Here is a 23892-nt window from a genome sequence, read left to right on the forward strand (position 1 = left end):
TCATTTGGGAAATACTAAAGAAAATAAGAATGTGCTTTCTTAGCGTATTTTAAAGAGTTTTCCTCTCTCAGAGCAGTCCAAAGGGGCTAGAAATTATACCTCTGGATATGTGAATTTATGGAACAGTCTCAGTTGGAAAGAATATCAAGAATAAACCTCTTGAGGGTCATAACTAATAGAGTTAATACCTTCAAGGGTCAGCACATTATTTTTTTCTAAGACACTGAGTGGTACAACTTATTCTTAGATGTACATCACAAATGCAGAAAATTTAACGTATGATAAAAATGGCAACCTTGATAACAAATACTGTATTTCTTTTTTTTTTGAGACGGAGTCTCGCTGTGTCGCCCAGGCTGGAGTGCAGTGGCCGGATCTCAGCTCACTGCAAGCTCTGCCTCCCGGGTTTTTACGCCATTCTCCTGCCTCAGCCTCCCGAGTAGCCGGGACTACAGGCGCCCGCCACCTCGCCCGGCTAGTTTTTTGTATTTTTTAGTAGAGACGGGGTTTCACCGTGTTAGCCAGGATGGTCTCGAACTCCTGACCTCGTGATCCGCCCGTCTCGGCCTCCCAAAGTGCTGGGATTACAGGCTTGAGCCACCGCGCCCGGCCAAATACTGTATTTCTTAAAGCACCTGAGGGATAATCATTATTTATCCTTGCCATATATTTGTCATTGTGATGAGCTGTAGTAAGATGATTCATCAGAAAGCACAGATTCTGGGACAATCATCACAGACCACTAAGAAAAATGCTGCTAAGAAACAACACTGCCAAAGGCAGAAGTCCAGTGGTCTAAGAGTGACTAATTTTTTAAAGAGAAATTACAAAGCACTTTGTATATCAGTTATCTTTTAGACTTCATGGCAGCCTCATGAGATGTGAGAGGAGTTGTATTATTAGCTTTGTTTTATAGATGAGGAACTTAGGGCTCAAAAAGATTAAATAATTTTCTAAGGCTACCAGCTACGTCTTGACTACAAAGCCTGTAATATTATAGTAGGCCAGGGTTTCTCAGCCTCAGCACAACTGACATTTTGGGCTGGATTCTTGGTTTTAAGAAGTAGTCCTGTGCCGTGTAGGATGTTTAGCAGCATCCCTGGCCTCTGTCTACTGGTAACACTCCCTTTCAGTTGTGGTAGATGCTGGTAGTACCTCCTTTCAGTTGTGACAACTAAAAATGTTCTAGATACTGTCAGGTGTCTCCTGGGGATGAACTCATTCCACATATAGAACTCCTAACCTGAGGACTAAAGTATCAGTCTAGTATCAATATGAGTCTAGTGGGCACCAAGAGAAATATCCTATTGTCCCATTGTCCTCAGTCCCAATAATTGACTGAAAGGGCTTGTTTATATGGAAAATCCGTAACAACTTCTCTTTGAACTTTCCCAAACAATCCTCATAGCCTTCCAGCAATATAGTGAAAGGGAACGGCCAAAATGGTTTACGGACAGATGAGTGGGTGACTGGTTGCTTAGAGAGAGTCATTGTTTCATTCAGCTATTGACTCAACAAATAAACTTAACAGTTCCTGGGAATGGTTTCATAGTGGCATCAGTGTTTGAGCTGAAGTAGGTTTAGAAGGAAGATTATTAGTTTCCTCAAGGTGAGCTTGGGGAAAGATTAATTCATGTAAATAACCTGACATGTCAGTAGGCTAGGACTTAAAAGGCTGGTGGCCCATGACACAAACATATTCCAGTCTTGAGGACTTACAGTCATTGGTCATCTTACTTTGCATGCCAAACTATTTGCAAGCAGTCTTGCTGTTTACTTTCACTGTTGAGTTAACTATTGCCTTACAAGTACTGTTTATCTCAACCCATATGGTAATTGCCTTAAATTTAAAATCAAATCAACAAACGTTTGCACTCCAGCAAGGCTCTGTAGGAGATAAAACGACATGGTTTACATAAAAAGATAAATAGCAATTAAGATAACATATCCTAGGTGCCAAATGAGTGGTTCAGATAAGTGCTATGGCATGAGAGGATGGAACGATTGCCGTGACCTGGAATTGTCAGGGAGAACTTTGCAAAGGGAATTGGTGAGCTGAGCCTAAATGGATGTGTAGCAATAATATGAAATCTTTGTAATAGACTGAGAATTGAACTTTGATTAATTTGCCCAGCACACCATGTTAGAAGGTACCTTTTAGGTTGGTTATTTTAATACCACCTACATCTCATTATCTTGAAGTATATCTAATAATAGAAAAAAAATGCCTGTTGGAGCTGGGGACAGTAGCACATGCCTGTAGTCCCAACTACTTGGGAAGCTGAGGAAGGAGGATCCCTTGAGCCTAGGAGTTTGAGTCCGGCCTGGGCAACAAAGGGAGATGCCATCTCTTAAAAAGAAAAAAAAAAAAATCCAGTTAGCAGCTTATCCATGACGATTGTCCAGAGTTTATTGTCAGATCAACCAAGAAAATGCCTAAGAGTAAAGGGGTTTTTTGTTTGTTTGTTGTTTTTTTGTTGTTTGAGACTCGCTCTGTCACCTAGGCTGGACTGCAGTGGCGTAATCTCGGTTTACTGCAACCTCCACCTCCCAGGTTCAAGCAATTCTTCTTCCTCAGCCTCTCAAATAGCTGGGATTACAGGCGCCCGCCACCACGCCTGGCTAATTTTTGTATTTTTAGTAGAGACGAGATTTCGCCATGTTGACCAGGCTGGTCTCGAACTCCTGACCTCAAGTGATCCGCCCACCTTAGCCTCCCAGAGTCCTGACATTACAGGTGTGAGCCACTGCACCAAGCCATAAAAACGTTTTTTGATGACTCTCAGGGATCCAAGGAGGCTCATAAGGACTGATATCACGGGCCCCTTGGCTCAGTTAGATCTCACAGAATCACCATTCTCTGAACAAAGGTGCCATCTTAGGAAACAGGGCTCAAGATTTGGAGAGGCCTTACTGAATCCTTTCTCTATGATTTTGGATATTACACATAATTGCAGGAGTGTGGGAGGCATAGTTATCAATAAGGGCTACAGAGGCTTTTGCTTAAGACACTGCCTGGTTTATTCCACAAACCCCAGCTGTCTAGTAGACTTTAATAATTATGCATAAAATGGATGCAACAGATGTTCCTGGACCTCACTGCTGGAGGTTTTGAGTGGCAAATGAACAAACAAACTAGATGGAGGGGGAAGGGCAGCCACCCAAATCTCCATTCCTAGGGGCTTAGAGGAATCATTTTTTCCCTTCCTCCATGTGAAAATATAAACAGCCACTTTGTAAACAGTTGTCACTTTTTGACTTTTAAAGATTCACAGTCTTCCTTTTGTTTACTTTGATGACCTTTGAAATAAGCTGCAACCAAAAGAGGGAAAAAAAATTCCATCTTTATTTTTCTAAAAGAGGAGTCTGTCTGTTCCCACAGTGCATTGGAAGCCAGCAAACTCCTGAGGCTGGCTCCAGCCCAGGCTCAGGTTTGTGGGGCCTTTAGGTACAGTTAAGTCCAGTTGCCTCAAGCCCCTTCACTGGGCAGCTCAGAGTAACGTGCATTACCAGATGCTGGATGCCAAGCAGTTTTTGTAAGCCAATCTCTTTTTACAAGGCAAATTTTATAGCCACTCTAAAATCTGGAAAATGCAAATTAATATAACTTTACATTTCCTTTGGCCTCGTTTGCTGAAGAGGCAACATTGGAGATACAATTGGGGCTCTTAAGAAGGCTGCCAACTATCTCCCCCATGAACAGCCTTCTCTGCCCTCAGTGAGTTTCTCCTGTGACCTGCTTTTCCAGCCACACTGGGCACAGAACTGAAAAGTCAAAGGAAGAGACCAGAGAGGAGGAGCCTTGGGAATGCCAAAGTTTCTTTTCTTTGATTTCTCTCTCAGTGAAAATACCACACAGCCACCTGTCCCAATAATTAGTATGTGAATTTTCATATTGAGTAGGGAGTTAGAGAATATATGACCAAAAAAAGAATATATTTTAGCTTTTATTGTTTCTGACTCTAAAAGTAATATGCTTTGTGGTGATAGGACAGTCATGTATCTTGATTTTGGTAGTGGTTGTACAAATTCATATATGGGATAAAATGGCACCCTCCTCCCCCACCAAATGGATGCATGTAGAAAATGGTGACAGCTGAATCAGGTATGCAGTCTGGTTAATAATAATGTACCTATGTCTGTTTTCTGATTCTGATCTAGAACTATAGTTATATAAGGTATCACCATTAGGGGAAGCTGAGTGAAAGGTACACTGACTCTGCTGGCTTTGCAATTTGCTATGAGTCTACAATTTCAAAACTTGAAAAAAATTGAAAAGTAATGCATTTCTACTGTAAAGCTTTCTAAATTACAGAAGTATACAACATTGAATGTAAAAACCTCATTCCCCCATTGTTAACAACCTGGCATTAATAAAAATGGGATCATAGTATTTTTGTAGCTTCCTTTTTCACTTTACAGTATGACTTGGAGAAATTTCCAGTTGCGTCTATATAAACCTACAACTTCTTTATAATGGCTGTACAGTTTGGCTGTACATGACAGGATATATGTAGGACTATCCCTTACTCTTTTCAACTGGTCCTGTAATGGTTGTTTCTAAATTTTCCTATTCCATACAACCAGTGCTGCTGAAGATGATCCTTGAACATCTATACCTTTGACCATATCTGTTTGTCTGTAAAATAAACTCCTAGAAGTGGGCATTGCAAAATTAAAGAAAGCACATGTCTTCCATTTTGATAGCAAATGCTGGACTTTCAAGTTGTGGCTTTGCCCAACTCCATTGGGTACCATTTGCATAGAATATGTTATGTATACAACATGACTCTGCTGGTTACCCTCCAAAAAGGTTGTGACAATTTATACTTCCACCAGTGATGACTGAGAGTGTCTTATTTTCTTGTCCATCTATCAATTGCGTCTTACTTTAAAAAAAAAAAAAAATTGTGTGCCAAATACATAGGTTAAAAAAAAACCCTCATTGTTTTATTACACTTCTTTAAACACTAATGAAATTAAACATTTTCTGATACATTTATTGGCTATTTGTATTTCATCTGTGAATTGTTTATGTTCTTTGCTAAATATTTGCAGTTCCCAAAGTATGTGGCAAGGCATGGGATATCTTCAATTTTAGGGAGAAGCACAGTGACACTTGCCATCTGTCAGACATTATGTGGAATTACTAGCACAAAGTAATTTATAGTTTTTAACATTAGCTCATACTACATTCCTTTTGATGATGCTGTATCTTTGCAAAGTTGAGCATTTGGTAGTTGCTGTGATAAAAAAGCAAGTGCTCTGAGAAAATCTATGTGGAACAGGAATGAGTGGTGGAGTCCAAGTCGGGGAAGCCATACAGTATCCAATAGGCACATGCATCCCATTAGTGAGTAATTGTGGCTTTTTAAGTATGAAAGGAAAATATTTTTTCTTTCAACTTCTGTTTATTTTTTCACACAGCCACGAAGTTATTAAGGCATAAATACTTATTGGATTGTTTGGACCTAACTACTTAATAAATGGAACTCTTAGCTATTTCTTTTGGCCTTAGGGTACCCTGAAAAAATTAGTGAGGTACTAAAGGTGCTTTGAATTGAGAAAGTTTGAGAATCCCTGCCATATTTCATTCAGTTACTTTCATTTTTGTTATTGATTTGCAAGTTTTGTTCCTTAGGGGAATTAGCAGATATTTTACCCCTGGTTTCCCTTTACTTTTGAATCTTCATATTAGTTTTTGCTATATGAAAGTTTTCAGTTTTTATGTTGACATATTTATACATCTTATTTTCCCCTATTCATGGCTTTTTATTATTTTAAAAAACATTTTTACCTGATGATTATAAAACATGATACAGAACATATTTCATTCCCTTCTAGCATTTTTATAGTTTCTTTTTTACATTTGATTATTTTCTACATCTGGAATTTATCTTAGTTTAAGGCTTTAGATAGGAATCCAACTATATCATTTCCTAAAGGACTGGTTGATTGTCTTAATACTATTTATTGAATGAATTAATCTTTTCACTACTGCTTAAATGTACTTTTATAATCCACTTACTTTCCATGTGCAGAATTTCTAATGAGTTTGTTTCTAGGCCTTCTGTTCTGTATTTCTCTTATAGCACTTAACTGTTTTCTACCTTAAATTTCAGTATGTACATCTAACTTTCTGCACTACATCATAAGCTCTTCCTATATTGGTTATTTTTGTGTCCTATACACTAAGCTATTTTATCTTTCCCTTCTACCCTCCCTCACTAAATATTTTTCACATTTTTATATTATAGAAATTTTTAGATACACACAAATAATATAATGGATCCCCATGTATCCATCACTCAGCTTCAAACAGTTATCAATCAATGACTAATTTTGTTTCATTTATGCCACTATCAGTTCCTCTTCTGTATTGCCTTAAAATTAACTGTGTCTGCAATGGGGAAGGGATAGTTTTTTCAGTAAATGGTGCTGGGAAAACTGGATTTCCACATGCAAAAGAATGACATTGGACCCTTATACTGTACACAAAAGTCAACTCAAAATAGATAAAAGATATAAACGTAAGACCTAAGACATAAAACTCTAAGAAGAAAACACAGGGGAAACCTTGACATCGGCCTTGGCAATGATTTCTTGACTGTCACACCAGAAGGTCGGGCTACAAAAGCAAATATGGATAAAAGGACGATATCAAATTAAAAAGCTTCTGCAAGCAAAGGAAACAATAAACAAGATGAAAAGGCAGCCTATAATTATCTTACCTCAGTTAAAATGATTTTTAACCAAGAGACAGGCAATAATGAATGCTGGCAAAGATATGGAGAAAGGGGAACCTTTGTACACTGTTGGTGGGAATGTAAATTAGTACAATCACTGTGGAGAACAGTTTGGAGGTTCCTGAAAAAGCAAAACTAGAATACCATATGATCCAGCAATCCCACTATTAGGTATATACTCAAAAGAAAGGAAATCAATATATCAAAGAGATGTCTGCACTCTCTTGTTTATTACAGCACTGTTCATAATAGCCAAGATTTAGAATCAACCCAAGGCCTAAGTGTCCATCAGCAGATGAATGGTGTATTAGTTTGTTCTCACGCTGCTAATAAAGACATACCCATGACTGGGTAATTTTAAAGGAAAGAGGTTTAATTGACTCACAGTTCAGCATGGCTGAGGAGACCTCAGGAAACTTAACAGTCATGGCGGAAAAGGAAGCAAACACGTCATTCTTTACTCACAGTGGCAGCAAGGAGAAGTGCCGAGCAAAGGGGGGGAAAACCCTTGTAAAGCCATCAGATCTCGTGAGAACTCATTCTCTATCATGAGAACAGCATGAGGATAACCACCCCCATGATCCAATTACCTCCTTCTGGGTCCCTCCCTCAATACATAGGTTTATGGGAACTACAAGTTGAGATTTGGGTAGGGACACAACCAAACCATATCAAATGGTAAAGAAAACATAGTCCGTATACACAGTGCAGTACTGTTCAGCCATAAAAAAGAATGAGAGCCTGTCATTTGCAAAAATATAGGTAGAACTGGAGGTTCCATGCTAAGTGAAATAAATCAGGCACAGAAAGACAAATTTCACGTTTTCACTCATTTGTAGGAGCCAAAAATTAAAACAATTGAACTCCTGGAGAGAGAGAGTAAAATGTTTACCAGAGGCTGGGGAGGAAAGGAATGGGGGATAGTTACTGGGTACAAAAATACAGTTAGATAGAATGAATAATATCTAGTATTTGATAACACAATAGGGTAACTACAGTCAACAATAATTTATTGTACATTTAAAAATAAAAGAATATAATTGGAATGTTCATAACACAAAGAAATGATAAATGGTTAGTACACATCATATGCCTCTATCAAAGTATCTTATGTACCCTATAAATATATACACCTACCATATACCCATAAGAAATTAAAAAATAAAATGTGGCCAGGCGTGGTGGCTCATGCCTGTAATCCCAGCACTTTAAGAGGCCGAGGCTGATGGATCACTTGAGGTCAGGAGTTCAAGACCAGCCTGGTCAACATGGCAAAACCCTATCTCTACTAAAAATGTAAAAATTGGCCGGGCGCAGTGGCTCCCTCACGCCTGTAATCTCAGCACTTTGGGAGGCCGAGGTGGGCAGATCACGAGGTCAGGAGATTGAGACCAGCCTGGCTAATAACGGTGAAACCCCATCTCTACTAAAAATACAAAAAATTAGCTGAGCATGGTGGCAGGCGCCTGTAGTCCCAACTACACAGGAGGCTGAGGCAGAATGGCGTGAACCCGGGAGGCGGAGCTTGCAGTCAGCCGAGAATGCACCACTGCACTCCAGCCTGGGCGACAGAGCAAGACTCTGTCTCAAAAAAAAAAATTAGCCAGGCTTGGTGGCCCATGCTTGTAGTCCCAGCTACTTGGGAGGCTGAGGCAGGAGAATCGCTTGAACCTGGGAGGCAGAGGTTACAGTGAGCCAAGATTGTGCCACCACACTCCAGCATGGGCGACAGAGCAAGACTCCATCTCAGTAAATAAATAAATAAATAAAATGTGAAAAAAGGCAACCTACAGATTGGGGAAAAGTATTTGCAAGCCATATATCAGATAAGGGGTTATTATCTAAGATTTATGAGTAATTCATAAACTCATTTGCAAGAAAATATATAACCCAATTTAAAAACGGGCAACGAACTTGAATGCCCATCTCTTTTATATCTCAAAAAAGATGACATGAAAATGGCCAACAGGTATATAAAATAGTGCTCAACATCACTAATCATTTGATTTGCATTCAAGTGAAATCAAAACCGTTATGTGATGCCACCTCACTCCTCTTAGGATAGCTGTTATCAAAAAGCAAGAGATAAGTGTTGGTAAGGGTGTGCAGAAAAGGGAACTGTTGTACCCTGTTGGTGGGCATGCAGATTGATGCCTCCATAATGGAAAACAGTATGAAGATTCCTAAAGAAATTACAAATAGAACTACCATAAGACCCAGCAATCCTTCTTCTGGGTATGTATCCAGAGGAAGTGAAATAACCTGGGTATCCACAAATGGATGAATGAATAAGGAAACTGAGAGAGATAGATTATGTGCAGTGGAATATTATTCAGCCTTTAAAAAGGAGGAGATCTTGCCATTTGCTACACCATGAATGGGCCAGGAAGACACTTTGCTGAGAGAAGCCAGACACAGAAAAGTATTGCATGATCTTAATTATATGTGGAATCTTTAACAAAATAATAAAAGTCAAATATATAGAACTGGAGAATAAACTAATGGTTAGTGGTTACCAGGGTTGGAGTAGGTCAGATGTAGGTCAAAGGATACAAAGTAGCAATTACGTAGGATGAACAAGTTGAAAGATCTAACTACAGTATTAGGACTGTAGTTAATAACACACTCTTGCCCTGGAAGGTGGTGGTAGGGATGCTGGTTACTGTGTGAAATGATGAGTATGCTAATTTGTTTCATTATAGTCAGTCTGTGTCTCTCTCCTTCTCTCTCTCTCTCTCTCTCTCTCTCTCTCTCTCTCTCTCTCTCTCTCTCTCCCCCCGCTCTGTCTCCCTCCCCCTCCCTCCCTCCCTCTCCCTCCCTTCTCATAACATGTTCTATACCTTAAATATACACAATAAAATTTATTTTAAAAAAGTAACTTTGTCTTGACTGAACAAATTATCTGTATTATTATTTTTTTATTTTTTTTTTTTGAGACAGTCTTACTCTGTCGCCCAGGTTGGAGTGCAGTGGCGCGATCACTGCTCACCACAACCTCCACCTCCCAGATTCAAGTGATTCTCCTGCCTCAGTCTCCCAAGTAGCTGGGATTAGAGGCACAAGCCACCACGCCTGGCTAATTTTGTATTTTTAGTAGAGATGGGGTTTCGCCATGTTGGCCAGGCTGGTCTCAAACTCCTGACCTCAGGTGATCCGCCTGCCTCGGCCTCCCAAAGTGCTGGGATTACAGGCATGAGCCACTGTGCCATGTATTATTTTTCATTAGTAAGTTTTACAACATTAAGAATTTCTTATTGATCTCGATACTTTCTCAGAAAACTCAGTAGTTGAAGATCCAAATATATAAGCAAGATAAATTATCAAATATAATACAGCTCTTCCTAAAAGGATTTAAACAGATTTATTTTACAAATAATTTTATAGCTAGATTTTCAGAAATGTATCTGTGTTCTAAAATTAGGAACTTTTTAGTTAGAGCAGATACTATGTTAGTGTTTAGTTAATTTTAAATTCTTCATGTGCAGGCCTTCATTTGTATGTTGGGTTAAGGTTGACTATCTGATGTCACTGTCCAAACCTTGCCCTTAACCAACAGCTTGGGGGCCCTTGTTGGGGACCCTTGACGAGTCTCCCCTGTGAAGGAGCTCGTAGTTACTTTGTAGAATTTAGAACAACAGGTGAGAGATGATCCAAGACAAATGTATACTTTCTCTCTTGTCAGTACTATTTCCCCCAACATCTTGGTGTGACCAGAGTTTACAGAGGTGGCTTTTAGCACGCCAGCTGCTGCTGCAAATGCAGCTTCTGTTCTGCCACCCCTAGCAAGACCATGGTAGAATTCCGAATCAATGAATCCTCTGTTTTGAGCCCCTCTGCCTGCCAGATAAAGAGCTCTATACTCTAGAAAAGGGTAGTATAGATTGATAACCATGACGACGGGATTAAACCGTTTTTTAAAATCATCAAATTAAAGGAGATGTTGGGGCACTGAAGAGAAAAACGTGAGTCTTAGGGTGGGAGTGGGGGTAGTTGAGGAAAGCTGTGAAGGGTTTTATGGGGAAGGTGACGTTTAAGCTGGGCATTACTTTATGGATTTTCAGTAGGTGGAGTTGGAGAAGGTGGGGAGACAAATGATGGAACGTCCTGGCCAGGAAAGCATTTGTAAGTTGTTAGGAATGGGAAATTGTTCTTTGTGGCCACAGAATAGGTTCATAAAGTGGAAGAAATAGGAATTAAATCTAGAAAGGTAGATTGAGCCTTTAGTGCCCAGCACTTTCTTTAGGAAGCTGAAAGTCATTGACGGATTTTGAACTTGAGAGTGATGTCCTCAGAGCTTGGCTTTAGGAATATTTCTTTGCTGGCCATGTGTAAAATAAGTGCTGGAGGCAGAGACTAGGCAGTTAAGTTGTTTTTATCGTCTAGGTGCAGGATCTTCTTGCTCCTGAACTAGAATAGTGGGAGTGTTAATAGAAAGGAGGGGATGGATTTGAGGCCCAAAGTGAATTTCCAGTCCCCAACAGGCTTTGTGTTTTTGTACATTGTAGTCCTTAAAGATGTTCACGGCCTGTTTCCTATGATTCTCTTCCCAAACCAGAATCAACTAGGAAGTAATTACACTTTGTAATTAGCATCCTTTTCCTGGCAGCAACATACAACACAGTAAGGTGTCATGTTTTGGGAATTTAGCAAGACCATCCTAAGGATGTGTTCTTACCCAGTAAACAGGTTGAAGTTTAGGCGAGCAACCACATGAAATGCTTCCTGACTGGCCCTCTAGCAGATTGATGGGTTAATATGGACAGCACATGCCCACCAAGCCTTTCTTCTGGGGAATGACCAGGTCGAGGAGTTCAGGTATCCCAAGGTTCTGGCTCTAGCCCAGTTGGGCTGTGAATAAAAAACATGTTGAGCTCTGTACAGATGATTAGGTACTTATACCCAATAAACATGGCACCCTGCATTGTGGAAGTCAGAGGCAAGAGGGGTGCTCCTGAGAAGCCTACGGCCTAGTTGGGGTTCCAGTTAATATGCCTGAAATGGAAAACAAATCCTAGGCCACATTGGAATGACTGCAAATGACATACTGTATTGTTAGAGATCTTTCTCTTGCCTTCCCACCCTGTCCTCCACTTAACATACAAACACAATCTGCATTTTGAATAATTTTTGCTGTATATGTTTCCCAGCAATGATGCGATTGGGCTTGTTTCTGTGAATTAGAAAGTTTCGATTCCTCCCTCAGTCATCTCTCTTTTACCCTTTTACCCCCCTTTCAGTCTGACTTACAGCCATAAAATACTTCTGCCTGCCTGCCTGCAGTTCTGTTTGTATGAATTAAGTCGACAGGATAAATATTCACATTCCCAACTACAGGCTGAAACAATGTTTGCCTGTTCTGCCCAGTGAGTCGAGAAAAAAAGGGGGCCTGACATCACCCTATACTGTACATTCCCGGCATAGATCATTTATTTAAGTCCCTGAAAAAATACAGATGTTTTACCAGTCGAAATAAAATCCTGGGTAAACAGTAAGCTTGGAAAAATGTGGCACTGGCTTAGCTTTGGGGGCTGGAGCAATGCAGGGAGAAAACTAGGCAAAACGGCAGATACAGAAATTTTATACTTGGCTGAAGGTGATAGGGTCAAAAATATTCACCTGTAGTCTGCATGCAGCGAGGGAAAAACAATTTGCTTTAAAGAAACCACAGTTGCGCCGGGCGCGGTGGCTCAAGCCTGTAATCCCAGCACTTTGGGAGGCCGAGACGGGCGGATCACGAGGTCAGAAGATCGAGACCATCCTGGTTAACACGGTGAAACCTCATCTCTACTAAAAAAATACAAAAAACTAGCCGGGCGAGGTGGCGGGCGCCTGTAGTCCCAGCTACTCGGGAGGCTGAGGCAGGAGAATGGCGTAAACCCGGGAGGCGGAGCTTGCAGTGAGCTGAGATCCGGCCACTGCACTCCAGCCTGGGCGACAGAGCAAGACTCCGTCTCAAAAAAAAAAAAAAAAAAAAAAAAAAAAAAAAAGAAACCACAGTTGCAAAAGTAGACAGGTTTTTTGATCTTCAGAATTTGAGGTTTTTAATGATTATGATACGTTTACCCCATTTATATCTGACCTTTGAAATGAGCATCTCTTTTCTTATTGGAGTTGTCTTTTTTTATAGCCTGTCTAACCTTGTCCTGTTATTGCTGGATTCTGCTGGTTTCTGGAGCTCAGCTGCTGTTGATTTTATAAGGGGGAAAATTGCCTGGAAGCCATGCTTGGTGAAGAGGAAAACCCATCTCAGCGTTGCATTCCCAAACAACCATATATCATCTTGATCTTGTCTAACACAAGTTGCTATTTTAGTCCAGCAGCATAAACTAGACATATTTTACTGGTGCAGTGCAAGTTTTTTCAGGAAACTGCCTCATGACTCTTTTTAGGCCCATGGCATTTATTCAAAGAGCATTTCAAAGCTGCCAAAATGGACCCCATGCTTTGCACAGATGCCTGGGGTTCCCCTGAGTCTCTCTGTGTTTAGAGTGGAGGGGTGGGGGACAGAGGGTAACTGCTTCCAGGTTCTCCAGACTTCTCAGTTCCCCTCAAACTTTCATTAAGGCTTGCATCTCAGGGGCAAGAAATCAGCCTACTCACTGACACCCTCCTGCAATGTGTTCCCTGCTTCTCCCAGCTGCTTCTGTGACCACCCCCTCCTCAGGGCAGGGCTGACAGTCCCATCTCTTGGCAAATCCATGCCTGTGATAGTCATGGGTGATGCTGTTGGCTTTTACTTGTTTGTTTCATAATGTGCTTTCAGTCTTTTTCTGATTGGGTCGTAACTATCTTAAGGCAACAAAGCTTTCTCCTGTTTCTTTTGCTGATGACCTCTGTGTCCACCTCTAACCCTTCTCCAAGGGACCTATTACAGCTAGGGGGTAAGCATCTGTCCTCTGTTCTTCCCAGTGTGATTATTAATAGAGCTCCCTTTTGTCCCTGAAGAATTCTTTTTTGCGAGATAAATTACCCTAAGTTAAAGCAGTCATCACACGGATATTCCCAACCAAACTCATTAATTCCGCTCCCTCATTCCCAAGTCTGCTGTAGACTCTCTTATGATCTCCATCTTGAAAGATGCCCCTTGTTCACCAGCTGCCCAAGTTAAGAGGCTCTTTCCTGCGGCTTAACTCTATGTCTAAAGCAGTTGCCAAGCCCTGCCTCTGCAGCCCGCAGAAGCTCTCTCAAATGTATCCTTTCCTCTCCTTCCATTGCTGCTGTGGTTTAGATTGGGGTGGGGTGGAGATGTCATAAAATCAGAATCCTACCTGTGCCAGGTGGGTAAGTGAACCAGAGGGGGATGAGTATAAACACAGGGGCTCTCTGCCCATTCTTTCTTTTCAAACTTTTAATAGAGATTTGGGTTCAGTAAGTATCTTATTTTTTTCTTGATTCTCCAAAAGTTTAAAACAAAAAAAAACCTAAGAGCTTTGATAAATGTCATTGACCCTCCGTCTTAGTGACTAGAGTAGCAGGCAGTAGTAATAGTGGTGACAGTAGTAGACTAGAGAGTGCAGGTCTCGTCTCCGAGGCCAGGTCCTACTGCTCAGCTCCAGCCAGGTGACTGTTAGCCCTGCAGGAAAGTGAGCCGCTATAGCCAGATCTGATTTTTCAAAATGGAAATCAGGATGACTTTAATGTGAAATCTCCCAATTCGTAAGGGTTGATTTAAAAGTACTGCGTGGGCTAAACAAAACATCTGCAGCCACTTTTGGCCCACAGGCTATTGGTTTTGAGCTGCTGGTTTCAACCCTCACCTCCTCGTGTCTAGACTACTGCAGTAGTCTTGGGCATTCCACGCCTTCTGCTGTGACCTCCACACTGCCCCTGGCTTTCCTCTCCAAATTACAGATCTCATCACCCAAGAGCATTCTTTGAAGAAATCTTTGCCATCCGCAGAATAAAGTACACATTCCTTAATGTTGCCTTAAGGGCTTTCTCTGACCAGACCCGACTCCTGTCTCCAGCTGTGTCTCCCACCACCCTGTGCACACCCTGGCTGTGCTCTGCTCACACAGGACCACTTGCTCTCCCCTGAATAGTACCAATATTTTAAAAAATTAATTGACTATTTTTTAGAACCATTAAATTTACGGAAAAATTGAACTGGTAATACAGAAGGTTTCTCCTCCCTACCTGCTTCCCCCAATTTTCTCCTACTATGAATATCTTGTATTTGTGTGGTACATTTGTTACAATTAATGAAGCAGTATTTACACATTATTATTAACTAAAGTCCATAGTTTAAGGTTCACTCTTTTGTTGGCATTACCAATATTTTAATACCCTTAAAATGTGTTTTAATTGTTTTCACTGCTTGCATACCCTTCCCTCGATTCTGGCAAGACTGTTTTCAAGGCCACATATGCATATCACTCTTTCTGCAAAGTCTTCTCTGACTGTTTATTTTTGGAATGGGGCTGCAAGGGAGGGAGCAGACAGAACACGGAAAAGAATCAACGTTGTTATCACATCCCTAGTGCATCCTAGTAGTATATATTCTCTTCTAAATCTCTCTACAGTCCTACAAGTTAGATATTATTGTAGGCCATTTACTATGGAGGAACAGAGGTTAAGTTGCCCAAAGCTCCAAAACTGATAATTGGTTTACACCTGTCTCTGCTCGGCTCCAGAATCCGTGCTCTTCGACTTTTCTATGAGGCCAGATTCTTAGCGCTAATCTAGCCTTCTTGCCTCCACTATCAGATGAGGCATCCACTGGGATGAGGAGCACAGCATGATTCAGCTCTCTCTTCCACTCCAGACACAGAAGTCGGCACCTACGATAGCTCACCAGACCCAAGGGAATGTGTCCTAAAGGAGTGAATATAGGAAGAAGCACCAAATACCGACATTGTTTTTATTTGGCAAATGCTTATTGAATTCCTACAGTGCATCCAGACTTATTGGAGGGGGAGGTCAAGCATAAAAAGGAAAGTGATGACGATGCTGCCATGCAGGTTGTAAATCATGACCAGGCAGAGTCAGGAAAGCTAATGATTTTTCATGTCTCCATGACTAGAATGTAAGCTACAGGAAAGCAAGGAACTATCAGGTCTCTGCTGCAGCCCCTAGGACAGTGTCTGGTAATAAGAGTTGTTTAATAAATACTTGTTGACAATGTTTGGATTCAATTGCCAATTTGGGACACCTAAAATGACACTGAACTTCTGAGTTCTCATGTGTGTTCAGTTAATCATCCTCCTTGGATCTGGTAGCTTTGGTTTCTCTGTGCTTGGTTCAGTACAGGCCTGGGCCTGACTACTTTCTTAGCCTCAGAATTCTTAGCCTCCAGAACTTTAGGAAAGTGGGGAAGAAAGAGTTGCCTTGCTCTTGCCATCCTTGAAGAGCTGATGGACAAACTGCCCGTCTTGGGAGCTGCCTGGAGCTCCTGAGTCTGACCTTGATCAAATCCTAGTTTCAGAGGGCCTGGCCTTGTACCTGGACCTCATGCCAAAGGATGGTCTCATTTTTCTTGAACCCAACACACTAACTGTCTTATGAGGGTAGTTGTGTATTCAAATTTTTAAATTAATTTTCTTAAAGAAAAATATCTCAAAAACATTAACCTGTTTCATACATTTGCTTATAAAACTTTCTTTCCTTTCTCCTTCCCCTGTCTTCTCTTCTCTGTCTCCTTCCCTGCCCCATTTTTTCCTTGACTGCTCTGACCCTGGCCCTTCCACATGCTTATTTCCACCACGGTTCTTTTCAGCATACCTGTCTTTCCATTTGTCCTGTGTAAATAGATTGCTCTCCATTCCTGGTGAATAACCAGGATCACAATTGTCTGGTTTGTATCCAATGTGACAGAATTGTAGGCTGATTTTCATAAACCAGAGCTACCAAGCGTTTCAAAAACAGTTACTGTTTTTGCCAAGTAAGGTGAGCAAATACAGGACTAAGTTTAAACATCCACCAGGAGTTATTTTTGAAGTGATTGCTTCTAAATGAGAAGCATTTGAAAATCTCACAGGTTTCTTTACAAGTAAATTCCAAAGTCATGTATTTTGCTGGTGTCTGCTGATTAATTGCAATCCTGTGACACCATGAAAAGCCCTGGTGGTTGGTTTTGTGCAGCTGTAGAGAAAAGTAAAGCAAAGCCCAGTGACTTTGCCAGCTCTTTCAGGACAGTGGGGATTCAGGCTGAGGGAGGTATTTTTTCCCTCTGGCAGTCACCACATAAGAACAGAAGCTCCAGCCAGACCCATTGCTCCAGACTCCACGACGGGCGGTTTGGGTCCCTGCGGGGGTGTGGTGAAGGCACGACATATGATCTGTTGCTTCTGAAATAACAGATCCATTATTAGAGAAAGCATTTTCAGTCTCCACATTGGGACTTGTGTTCTCTCTCCTGTACAGTTACTTCTGTTCAGAAGAAATTTATTTTGATTCTCTAAACAGAAGGTACTTGGCATGTATTTGTTGTTGGTGATTGCAGACGTCTGACCTAGTAAAACCTGCCAGCTTACCCATTTAGGGTCTGATGACTCTGGATTGATTTTATCTGGCCTTTTCTGTTTCTCATTACCCCCTTCCATATCTAACTCTCAGTTGTTTCACTATTGTTAGCCCCTTGTTGATAGGAGAGAACGAGAGGAAAACATTGAATCTGGTTACACAGAAAGAATCATTCACAGCTCTAGAGAAGGATATAATAGGGAAAGAAAACAGATGTTATTAAAGTAGACTTTCAGAGTTCTTAGTGTGTTTATCTGTGCTTACTTTGCTTTACCCACCTCTTCCTCTTGATTTAGATAAGGAGGCTGGAGACTGAAGGATTTCTCTTGACATGCATTTTTCTCCTTGGCACTAGCCAAGGTCAAAAGATCTCATGTTTGCCCTTGTCCTTATTCTTTGTCTGCTATAGATTTGGACTCCTCACAGAGGCCTTGCGGATGTCATTGCTGAATCCAGTACATGCATACATGCATACGTGCATACACACGAGTATCCTTGTATAATTGGGGCACGTCTGCATTGCTGCATTCACTCCTGACATCGAAGGGAAGATCTGCTAAAAAAAAAAAAACAACCTTAATAGTTACAAACATCACTGCCCAGTATTTGCTAAGGCAAGAATTAGTTTGGCCTACTTCTTTAGCCAAGACTGTTCTAATGAACCCAGACATGTAAACCAGTTTAGACTCTCAAACAATTTATCTTTCTTTAAATTTAAGACTTTGACTTTAAAAGGCACATTTTGTTTTCCTGTGAGACAGCTAACATAGAGATGTTTGCATTTCTCTGCTGAAATCAATGTGTAGGTGGTTTGTAACTAATCAGCTCTTGTCGCTGATGATTGTGGGGCCACAGTCATCGGTTTTGGGGATTGTGTGAGAAACCCATAGCACAGGTATGGATTAAGAACTTGGGTTTCCGGCCGGGCGCGGTGGCTCAAGCCTGTAATCCCAGCACTTTGGGAGGCCGAGACGGGCAGATCACGAGGTCAGGAGATCGAGGCCATCCTGGCTAACACGGTGAAACCCCATCTCTACTAAAAATACAAGAAAATTAGCCGGGCGAGGTGGCGGGCGCCTGTAGTCCCAGCTACTCGGGAGTCTGAGGCAGGAGAATGGCGGGAACCCAGGGGGGCGGAGCTTGCAGTGAGCCGAGATCGCGCTACTGCACTCCAGCCTGGGGCACAGAGCAAGACTCCGTCTCAAAAAAAAAAAAAAAAAAAAAAAGGACTTGGGTTTCTCACCACTGCTACATCCTCCAAAACCAACATGCTTTTCTGCAAAGAGACCAGAGCTGCATTCTGCAGGTGTCTGTTTTCTTTGAGGGGAATATTTTAAGGAAACTTAAAAGGGAGGAACTGAGCATTTAGGAAAAATATATTTTCATAGCAGGAATTTTTTTTTCTTTTTTGGTTTAGGTTTTTCATTTGTTGCAAGCCTACTCAGACTCCAAACACAGAACGAATTCAGACTTCCAGCACGAGCTGACTGACATCACTGTTTGTACCAAAGCCAAACTCTGGCTGGCCAAGAGGTATGTTAAAATCCCACATGAGCAAGGAGTTATCAGGGGTTAGGAATACATTTGAGAATTGCTGTTTCTAGTTGTGGGGAGTTTTAAAAGTCATTGGCATGAGTTTTCTAAACTTATTGGAGTATTTATCCTTTTAGAACTTCGGGTTGTGGTAAAGAAAGAAAAATATTTTCTTGACAATTTTTCTAAAACTGCTAAGTGACTAAGGGGCATGTAACATGGCTTTTTATCTGCCCACCAATCAGCTTGTTTTTATTGAAACCTGCTATGTGCCCAGTCCTGTGTTAGATATTATAACAATGAAAGGCAGTGATTGACTAAATCATGTGGTACAAACTCTTAGGTGCCATGGCAACTCAGAGATTAGAGATTGCTGTAGACTTGAGCAGGCACTGAGAGACAGATAGGGTGTGAATAGCAAGAGGGGATGGAAGTTGCCATTCTTAGGTGGGAAGTAGGGTAGCTTGAATAAGCAAGGCAAAAAAGAGTAGAAACATATTTTTCATCCTTGCCATTGTTAGTTTATCCTGGAACTTAAAACATTTATTGTGTAAAAGATAAAGGAGTAAAAAGAATTTCTCATTTAATATACAGGGAGTACTCTCTGTAGCGCCGTGTTCAAAATCTGTGTTGCAGGACTCTGGTGGTGACAGGATAGTGTTAGCTGCAAAGGCCCCTGTAGGTCCTCTCTAAGTTCCACCAGAGTAGCTCCAGAAGAGGCGCATGTGTTAGTGTTACCACCTTTCCTGCCATAGTGCACGCATTTGATTAAGAGTCAGTATATTGGCCAGGTGTAGTGGTTCGTGTCTGTAATCCCAGCGCTTTGGGAGGCTGAGGCAGGAGGATTGCTTGAGCCCAGGAATTCAAGAACAGCCTGGATAACATAACAAGACCCCATCTCTACAAAACAACAACAACAAAAATTAGCCAGTTATGGTGGTACATGCCTGTAGTCCCAGCTACTTGGAAGGCTAAGGCAGGAGGATGGTTTGGGCCCAGGAGTTTAAGGCCCTAGTGAGCTATGATTGCACCACTGCACTCGAGCCTGGGTGACAGAGCGAGACCTTGTTTCAAAAATAAATAAATTTCTGATGCTTAGAGTTTGAGAAACAAACAAGTTAAAAATATGTGTGTGTGTGTGTATATGTGTGTGTGTGTGTGTGTGTGTGTGTGTGTATATATATATGTATAGGCTGTCTAAGGTAGAAGCCTCTCTTTTTTATTTTTCAGAAAGTATGCTTCTGGTCACTTTTGTTGGGCTCTCTACCTTCTATGGCAAGTCAAGTAATTGGCTGTGTGAGGCTCTCAAATCAGTTTAATTCGACAAAGCATTGTTGAGCACAGGCTACCTGCCAGCCTTTGTGTTAGGAGATGTAGGGACACAAAAATATAAAAGAACTATTCCTGGCTTCAGGGACTTCCAGGAAGTGGGAAAGATGTGTAAATACATAATTTTCCTCTGGTATATTAAGTGTTATAACAAATGTCTGTAATAGGTACAGCAGTACCCCAGAAGAGGGGTGAGGGAGGGCTGACATCAAACTGGCCATCAAGAGTGAGCCAGAATTTTGCCAACTGATCCACACAGGTAGGGGAATTCCAGGCTTAGGTAATAGCATAGGCAGAGACACAGCAATATGAAATGGCACTGTAGGCTTGCAGAACCATAAGGAAGTTCGCCCTCTGGAACCTAAAGTGTAAGGCACAAGTGACAGAGAATGGGGCTGAGGAAATATGCCCAGGCCACACAGTGAAAGCTTCTGAAAGAAACCTTTTGGTGAAGGAGCCAGTGGTGGATTTCCCCATGTGTGGATGTGTGTGTCTCAATTATTGTCTCAACATTAATAGCTTTGGACAGGGATATTGATGGAGAAATTATCTCGTGTCTGAAATGCCAGTAAAGTTATTGGGAGCCTCTCATTTTTAGTCTATTAGTCTGTTTTTTCTCCCTTTTTTTAGACAGGGTCATGCTCTGTCACCCAGGTTGGAGTGTAATGGCGCTACCACGGCTCACTGTGGCCTTGACCTCCTGGGGGCTCAGGTGATCCTTCCGCCTCAGTCCCCTGAGCAGCTGGGACTACAGGCACATGCCACTATGCCCAGCTAATTTTTGTGGGGTTTTTTCGTGGAGAAGGAGTTTCAACAGGTTACCCAGGCTGGTCTCGAACTCCTGGGCTCAGGTGATCCACCTGCCTCGCCCTCCCAAAGTGTTGGGATTACAGGCATGTGAGCCACTGCACCCAACCTGTTTTCTCCATTTTATTTAAAGAGTAGGAGTCGCTTACCCATAAAGTGTTTACCCAAGCCTAGTACCATTTGCCTTCTGTGTGGCTCTTAGCATCCCGAAGATACATATCACATCAGTACTCTTCAGCTGTTTGCCAGGTAATAGGCCACTTCTTCCTACCTGTTATTTCTGGAGATAAAGAAGTCAGAGCTGTCCAGAAATTATCCTCTGAAACCCTGCTTCTAGCCAGGACTGTCCCAAGTATCCTAACACTCCAGTTCTTAAAGTGCTTTGAGGAAGAAATTTCTGCCCCCTTATCTTGCTACTCCTTCATGCATCTCATAGAAAGTCATTATCCACTGGCTTCCTGAGTCCATTACCTCTTGTTGAATGGGATAGAGGAGATGGAGCGGCAAGCCAGCCATTGAGTGGACCTTCATGTTGTGCGGTGCCTGAAGATGGCTGACAAGCCATCAGCTTCCTCTGCAGCTAAGAGAAAGAGAAGTCCTCCAGGCCTTTTTAAACCTGTCCTATGGTCCCTATTGCTATTTTCTAATTGGGCTTTCCATTCTCCTTCCCTCCACTCCCCACCCTACTTCTGATTTTTCTCCATGATTTTCCAGCTCTAGAAGACAAAGGCATGAATCACTGCAATTTACTGGGTTTCCACCTTCCTTGCCCAGAATCTAGGAAAGCCACTTTTCTGTTTCCAGTACAGTCAACTCTCTATTATCCAAGTGTGAACTTTCCGCTTTGTGGGTGGTCTGTAAATGGTTCCTAACACCAGGCTTCCTTTTGCTCCCCAGCACACTTTTACAAGTGTTAATCAGGATGTGTTCAGAGCCCGGAATAGAGTTTGGAAGGAAAACATACTGCCAGACAGCACAATGCATTCCAAAGCAATGTATCAGTTTTTCTATATTATCCACGTCATTGACAGGATAACTCTGAGGTTCCTAAATAGCAAATTATAGAACTGGGTATAAGTGATGAAGCCTCATTTTGTCCCTGAGGTCCTCTTGTTCCGAGAGTTGTCTGTCTATACTAGTTAACTCCATGCTCAGAAGAACCCCCTCTGGTCCTAGCGATCCCTTCTCAGAACAGACTCCTGTCTTTACTTTCTCACCTGCCTTTTACATGAAGATATTACAGTGCAGAGTAGTCCAAATTCAGCTACTGAAGAGGCTTTTTTATGTCCCTGGTAATTTACACATGAAAGAAGACTAAATGTTCCTTTGAGCCTACTAAGGATTTTCTGTATCTTTTGAATGTAAGCTATGAAAAATTAATGTTTTTGCAAAGAAAAAAATGTTGGCTGAAATTTTAACACTGACACCCTTTTCCTTCCATAATTTATTTGATCATTAGTCTGAGTTTGTTCAGTCCCATAAGTACAAAAATGCTAGTGGATATGTATTTGTCCTTTTGTTCTCAAAGAAGGTTTTTAAAAAATTCATTGGTGCTATTGGATAACCAATTCAGTTTTTAAATTTTGACTCTGAAATTGAGGGACATAAAATGAAGACTTTTGTCATATATTTGTGTTTTGACTTTGCAAGATTAATGGGGATTTATATGAGGTGATTAAGCAATAGCCATGGAGTTGTTGGGGAATTTTTGGTGATGAATGGTCAGCTGGCAACATGGCTTCAGGAAAGGACTGGGCTTCTGCTCTTACAGGCTGCTTTTCATTCCAAGATGTCAAAGCCTTAATGAAAATCAGCTCATTAATCCTTCAAGTCCTTTCCTTCCCCTTTTCCTCCACCCCTCCCTTCTTGATCCAGTTTACTATCTCTCTCATGGGTCTAAGGCAGTTTCCTAACTACTGAAAGAAAAGTAAACTGACCTAGACCAGAAACGAAATGAGAATAGCCATCTAGTAGGGGTCTGCTGCTGGCCTGGAAAGGATGGCAGTGGGCATCATGAGAGAGGAATCACCCAGTCTGACACTCATGCTAATTATAAAAGCTTTTTTTTTTTTTTAGTTTTTTTTTTCTTTATTTCTTTTTTTCTAGTGATGAGGTCTCGCTGTGTTGCCTGTGCTGGACTTGAACTCCTGGGCTCAAGCAGTCCTCCCACCAGAGTCTTACAAGTAAGCTGGGATTATAGACATGAGCCCCATGCCCTGCCACCCTTGCTATTTGCAGATTCCAGCTCAGCTGTCCCAGCTAGATCACTTATTTACTTTGGCTGAGAGTTGTAATTAGTATTATATTAGGCTTAAATTTTTCAGAAGTAAATTTGGTTATCTAGTTTCTCCTTCTTTGGTTATAAAAGGAAAAAAAAAAATAAGTGTATATGTGTATGTTTGTATATTGCATGAGTGTTTCTTTTAGTAAACTTAGTGAACTAAATGGACTAGTCAGGGCTGGGTGCGGTGGCTCATGCCTGTAATGCCAGCACTTTGGGAGGCCAAGGTGGGTGGATCACATGAGGCCAGAAGTTTGAGACCAGCCTGGCCCAACATGGTGAAACCCAGTCTCTACTAAAAATACAAAAAATTAGCTGAGTGGTGGCACATGCCTGTAGTCCCAACTACTTGGGAGGCTGAGGCATGAGAATTGCTTGAACCTGGGAGGCGGAGGTTTCAGTGAACTGAGATCACACCACTGCATTCCAGCCTGCGCGACAGAAAAAGACTCTGTCTCAAGAAAATGAATGAATGAATGCATGCATGTAGTGGATGTGATAACCAGAAATAAATATGTGCCCTACTAAAATTTTTTCACTGTTTTTCTCTTCATTGTTGTGTGCTATATGCTTATCATAGAAAATTAGTCAAGTACAAAATTTGGAAGAGAGTAAAAGTCTATTCTTACCACAATCCATAAATCACTATTATTGGTTAAGAGTTGTATGTAACCGGCCGGGCGCGGTGGCTCAAGCCTGTAATCCCAGCACTTTGGGAGGCCGAGACGGGTGGAT

At 41.5% G+C, this 23892-nt stretch overlaps 1 protein-coding gene across 23 annotated transcripts in view; it reads left to right on the plus strand.

Annotated features, from left to right (window-relative positions):
• Positions 1 to 23892, plus strand: part of THADA (THADA armadillo repeat containing) — a 356821-nt gene that overhangs the window by 226943 nt on the left and 105986 nt on the right. For all 23 annotated transcript variants that reach the window (XM_077959640.1, XM_077959647.1, XM_077959639.1 and 20 more), the window contains one exon: positions 18625 to 18740. In XM_077959640.1, the coding sequence (XP_077815766.1) occupies positions 18625 to 18740 (116 nt within the window). The remainder of the gene's footprint in view (positions 1 to 18624; positions 18741 to 23892) is intronic.

Source organism: Macaca mulatta, chromosome 13 (genome assembly GCF_049350105.2).
Source record: "Macaca mulatta isolate MMU2019108-1 chromosome 13, T2T-MMU8v2.0, whole genome shotgun sequence".
Classification (NCBI taxonomy): Eukaryota; Metazoa; Chordata; class Mammalia; order Primates; family Cercopithecidae; genus Macaca; species Macaca mulatta.